Consider the following 6,000-nt stretch of genomic DNA (forward strand, 5'->3'; position numbering starts at 1 on the left):
TTTCTTTTCTATTACGTCATCTCATACCGAAAGGACTTTGGTTTCTTAAGCCCTTCTGTACTTTGTTTCACATAAGATGCTTCAAGATTTTCTTGTATTTTCCTTGCCCTGGCTCTAGAACCAACCAATTCTCCAAGGAATCCTGTTTATTAGAGAATGGTATTATAAAGCAGGATCTGGGTGCTGCATGTGCCTCCTGCTATTGGAGTGTTATAAATCCTAGGCCTTCTCAGTGGACAGCGCTATTACAGATAATATATTAATACATGTATGTATGCCACAGACCTGGTTTTATTTATTTATTTATTTATTTATTTTTTTTTTTGAGATGGAGTCTTGCTCTGTCCCCCAGGCTGGAGTGCAGTGGCGCGATCTCGGCTCACTGCAAGCCCCGCCTCTCGGGTTCACGCCATTCTCCTGCCTCAGCCTCCCGAGTAGCTGGGACTACAGGCGCCCGCCAACATGCCCGGCTAATTTTTTTTGTATTTTTAGTAGAGACGGGGTTTCACCGTGTTAGCCAGGATGGTCTCAATCTCCTGACCTCGTGATCCGCCCGCCTCGGCCTCCCAAAGTGCTGGGATTATAGGCTTGAGTCACTGCGCCGGGCACAGACCTGGTTTTAAATTTTAGCAACTGTTTATTAGCTGTGAGATTTTTGGTAAGTTATTTACCCTTTCTAAGTGCTGGCAATTCCATTTGTAAAAGGAGAATAGTAATGTTTGCCTTTCAGGGTAGTAGTAAGGATAAAAAATAATGTAAGTTAATGTATTTACAAATAACATTGTTATAACTGTAATTTAACCACTTTTTTTTGTTTTGTTTTGTTGCTTAGGCATAACCAGTTCTGTGTTATGAAGTCTGTAGAGGTGAATGTGTGTGTGTGTGTGTGTGTGTGTGTGTGTGTTATAGTCATCTGAAGGGCAGAAAATAGTCTGTAGGAAAAATATTTTAAAATATTTTTATTTTAAACTCAGTGAGCTATTGAGAATGAAGAAATGATTCACTGTTCTTTTCACAGTCCAAGTTCAGCTGAAAAAGTGAAAGCTAATAAAGATGTAGCTTCACCATTGAAGGAACTGGGTTTAAGAATCAGCAAGTTTTTGGTGAGTAAAAATTAGCACTCGCTCAATTTATTACTTGCAGTGTGGATGTGTGTGGTTATATTGCTAGTGATAGTGAAAATTCAGTTTATTTTTGTTTTGGGGATTAAATTGTTTTATAAATACCCAGGTTGCAACTCTTCTCCCTGAAAGTTAGAAGTCAAAGTTGCCTGATCCATTCACTGCATATCATAGGGTTTTCTTCACCAGCCATGTGGTGGTCTTTAAGGTGACTAAGTTTGTCACTTTGGAAGCTCACATCATGCCTACTGCTGTATTAATGCGCTTGGTGAATAAGCATCGTTGTTTCTGGCATGTACATTTAATTGTAATAAAAATTGTATGTCAGTGACTGGCTCTTGTCTTCTGTTAGAGTCAGAGTTGTTATGTTTTATGAATCTTTGAGAAGCATTTTTGTTTATTCAAGTCCTGTGTTCATTGTAGAAGACAAATCTTGAAATTCTTTGCATACTGTGTGCGATTTCTGAGCTGTTCCTTACTTAAAATCTCTGTGTTTCAGGGTCTTGATGAAGAACAAAGTGTGCAGTTACTCCAGTGTTACCTGCAAGAGGACTACAGGGGTACTTGGGACTCAGTAAAGGTTTGTGGTTTATGTCAGCTCCTTTCTTCTGCCTTTATCCATTTTCCCTGTTGGTTTTAGATAATGTAGGATTTTGGCACCAATTCTTTTATCGGTGGTAGGTGATCAGGTACAGTCATCTTCAGGAAAGACCTACTAAAGGCTTTAAAAAAACATGACCTGGGGGTCAATGGCTTGTGCCTGTACTCCCAGCTTCTTGGGAGGCTGAGGCAGGAGGATCACTTGAGTCCAGGAGTTTGAGGCTGCAGTGAACTGTGATCGCACTACTGCACTCCAGCCTGGGCAAAAGAGTGAGACCCTATCTCTTTAAAAAGTAAAGAATATATATGCACATAAGCTGAGATCTGTCTTCATACTTGGAGGAGTGGAGAGGTCAAAGACTGACATGTTAATCATAGAATCTTGGGCTATTAGAGATGATAAGGATTTGGTAGAATTTCTTTTTTTTTTTTTTTTGAGATGGAGTCTCACTCTGTTGCCCAGGCTGGAGTGCAATGGTGCGATCTTGGCTCACTGCAAGCTCTGCCTCCCGGGTTCACGCCATTCTCCTGCCTCAGCCTCCCGAGTAGCTGGGACTATAGGCGCCTGCCACCACGCCCGGCTAATTTTTTGTATTTTTAGTAGACACAGTGTTTCACCGTGTTAGCCAGGATGGTCTCTATCTCCTGACCACGTGATCCGCCCGCCTCGGCCTCCCAAAGTGCTGGGATTACAGGCGTGAGCCACCGCGCCCGGCCAGGATTTGGTAGAATTTCTAGCCTGCCCAGCCCCTCATTTTACATAAGAGGACTGAGGCCAGAGGAGAAGGGGAGGGATTTGAGCACAGGTTTGGGTACATTCGGGTAAAAAGTAAGGTGGAAAGTGTATGTAGAAACAAATGTGCAATTATAATCTTGAAGGATGAAGTGAAGGTATCTATCTTTTTTTATTACTTGAGTTTTGCCTAAAAGGTGGCCTCTTAACTGCTCTGTTTTTCTTTTCAGACAGTACTGCAAGATGAGAGGCAGAGCCAGGCCTTAATCCTGAAGGTCAGTAGTAGTCACCATTTCTATTCTTTGATATAAAATTGAGTGACAGCTTCTTGCCTCATTTTCCTGAGCATTGCTGGCTTTTGACTCTTCTATTGGGTAAGCATGGAGGTCTTTATGAAGAAGCATATTAACTCATTTGTGAAATGATGCTTTTATCCACTGGATCCAGTAGAGAAGTTTCTCCCAAGGAGATTCTTCAGCTACTGGTGCTGAGAACAAGTTCATGGATATTTTTTCTTTAGGTCTAACTCCAACAGGATTAATTTGTGTTTCTTTATTTCTTTATTCTTTAGTCCCTTTCCAGCAACCTTCTCACTTAGGATCTCACGTTAAAATGGAATTTGTGACTTCTGAAGAAGTTTCCTATTTTATATTTAGTGAGAACTAAGTACATTAGTTACAAGCAATTAGGACCTATATCAGTGGAATTTTTATATTTGTTTTTATGTGTTTGGCCTGCCAGTTGATAGCATTGTGTGCTACATGAATGCTCTGAGAAATCATGCTAGAAAACATTTTTGGAAACTTGTATATATTATTAAACAATCATTCCTTTCATCCTGTATATTCTGGTTTATGAATGTCTTTTGCTTTATTTTGGCCTAATTCGGTATGTTTGCGTTTCTGTGATTCCTTATTTATATAAATTGAACTTTTCCATCCACATCTTTAAGTGAAATTATCAATAAATTTAAACTTGAGTTTCCTGTGTGCAAAGGTGGGTAACTGATTTTGAATCTTTGGGTTCCTCAGATTGCAGATTATTATTATGAAGAAAGAACCTGTATTCTTCGTTGCGTCTTACACCTTCTCACTTACTTCCAAGATGAAAGACACCCCTATAGGGTAAGCTTGTTTAGTCCTCTTGCTTCTCTTTACACTGTATCATCTTAATAATTTTATTAATATTTATTTGAATATTTACCTTTTATTCTAGGTATAATTTACTCTTGATTTTTTTAAAGGTTGAATATGCAGACTGTGTTGATAAATTGGAGAAGGAACTAGTTTCAAAATACAGACAGCAGTTTGAAGAGCTTTATAAAACTGAAGCACCAACTTGGGAGACACATGGAAATCTCATGGTATGTGGTTACTGTGTTCTCCTGTAACTTTTTTTTTTTTTAAGATGGAGTCTTGCTCTGTCACGCAGGCTGGAGTGCAGTGGCGAGATCTCGGCTCACTGCAACCTCCATCTCCTGGTTTTAAGCAATTCTCCTACCTCAGCGGATTACAGGCACCCGTCGCCACACCCAGCCAATTTTTGCATTTTTAGTAGAGACAGGGTTTCACCATGTTGGCCAGGCTGGTCTTGAACTGCTGACCTCAGGTGATCCGCCCACCACAGCCTCCCAAAGTGCTGGGATTACAAGCGTGAGCGACTACACCTGGCCTATAACTCTTAGGAGAATTGTATACCCTTGCTTATAGAGCTGCAAGTTAAATTATTTATTCATTCATTTAAAACATATAGATTATCTTTTTTTTTTTTTTTTGGTGAGATGGAGTCTCCCTCTGTTGCTCAAGCTGGAGTGCAATGGCACAATCTCAGCTCACTGCAACCTCCGCCTCCCAGGTTCAAGCGATTCTACTGCCCCAGCCTCCCAAGTAGCTGGGATTACAGGCACCTGCCACCATGCCCAGCTAATTTTTTGTATTTTTAGTAGAGATAGAGATAGGGTTTTACCATGTTGGCTAGGCTGGTCTCGAGCCCTTGACCTCAGGTGATCCACCTACCTTGGCCTCCAAGTGTTGGGATTACAGGCATGAGCCACTGCGCCTGACCTAGGTTATCATGCTCGAGAAAAGTTTAAACATGTCATATAAATCAAAATATTGATGACATTAATTAATGGTACTTAATTCTGACTTTGACTTTTTTTCAATCCCATTAGTTTACTTTCATTTCTTACCTAAAATTTGTTTAGTGGTTAATAGAATTCTGAACCTAATATTTCATCTTATTATTTTCTGCTCAGTGTGTAACACTAGTCTGATTATTTTATTCTAATTTTTTTTTTTTTTTTTTTTTTGAGACGGACTCGCTTTTTCGCCCAGGCTGGAGTACAGTGTCGAGATCTCCACTCACTGCAAGCTCCGCCTCCTGGGTTCACGCCATTCTCCTGCCTCAGCCTCCTGAGTAGCTGGGACTACAGGTGCCCACCACCGTGCCCAGCTAATTTTTTGTATTTTTTTTTTTTTTTTTTGGTAGAGGCAGGGTTTCACTGTGTTAGCCAGGATGGTCTTGATCTCCTGACCTCGTGATCCACCCACCTCAGCCTCCCAAAGTGCTGGGATTACAGGCGTGAGCCACCGTGCCTGGCTATTTTATCCTAATTTCTAAACCAATCTGCATCTATAGATTATAGCATGACCTTGTTTATTTTAAAAATAATACATTCTTACTAAAACACATGAATGACACAGCTACTTAAAAAATATTTAATAGATGAAAAGGTCCCATTTATACATATAACATTTCTGTTTCCTCAGAAAGTTTGCAGTCAGAAGCATGAAATAGCAATAAAGGCATAAAATTCCCAGGAATAAGTTCAGGACAATTTAAAATCTAAATGAAGAGAACTTCAAAAATGCTGTAAAAGGTGTGAAAGAAGACATAACTGAGGCTGGGCACAGTGGCTCATGCCTGTAATCCTAGCACAGTGGGAGGCCAAGGCAGGTAGATTACTTTAGGTCGGGAGTTCGAGACAAACCTGGCCAATATGGTAAAACTCTGTTTCTAGTAAAAATACAAAAATTGGTGGGGCACAGTGGCTCAGGCCTATAATCCCAGCACTTTGGGAGGCCAAGGTGTGTGGATCGCTTGAGGTCAGGAGTTCAAGACCAGCCTGGCCAACATGGTGAAACCCCGTCTCTACTAAAAATACAAAAATTAGGCAAGTATGGTGGCACCCACCTGTAGTCTCAGCTACTCAGGAGGCTGGAGTGGGAGGATCACTTGAGCCTAGGAGGCAGAGGTTGCAGTGAGCCAAGATTGCACCACTGTACTCCAGCCTGGGTGACAGAGCAAGACTCCGTCTCAAAAAAAAAAGAAACCATAAAAAATAAAAATTCAAGTCTGGCCAATATGGTGAAACCCTGTCTCTAGTAAAAATACAAAAAAATATTAACTGGACATGGTGGTGCGTGCCTGTAATCCCAGCTACTTGGGAGGCTAAGGCAGGAGAATTGCTTGAACCCAGGAGGCAGAGGTTGCAGTGAGCCGAGATGGCACCACTGCACTCCAGCCTAGGCGACAGAGCAAGAC

The 6,000-nt window shown here is 41.0% G+C and overlaps 1 protein-coding gene across 1 annotated transcript in view; it reads left to right on the forward strand.

Annotated features, from left to right (window-relative positions):
- The window catches only part of NUP188 (nucleoporin 188), a 62,916-nt gene that overhangs the window by 11,512 nt on the left and 45,404 nt on the right, over positions 1 to 6,000 (forward strand). The window contains exons 4-8 of the mRNA XM_032165351.2: positions 1,019 to 1,103; positions 1,621 to 1,701; positions 2,685 to 2,729; positions 3,486 to 3,578; positions 3,698 to 3,817. Of these exons, the coding sequence (XP_032021242.1) occupies positions 1,019 to 1,103; positions 1,621 to 1,701; positions 2,685 to 2,729; positions 3,486 to 3,578; positions 3,698 to 3,817 (424 nt within the window). The remainder of the gene's footprint in view (positions 1 to 1,018; positions 1,104 to 1,620; positions 1,702 to 2,684; positions 2,730 to 3,485; positions 3,579 to 3,697; positions 3,818 to 6,000) is intronic.

This window comes from Hylobates moloch, unplaced genomic scaffold (assembly GCF_009828535.3).
Source record: "Hylobates moloch isolate HMO894 unplaced genomic scaffold, HMol_V3 SCAFFOLD_10, whole genome shotgun sequence".
NCBI classification, from domain to species: Eukaryota; Metazoa; Chordata; class Mammalia; order Primates; family Hylobatidae; genus Hylobates; species Hylobates moloch.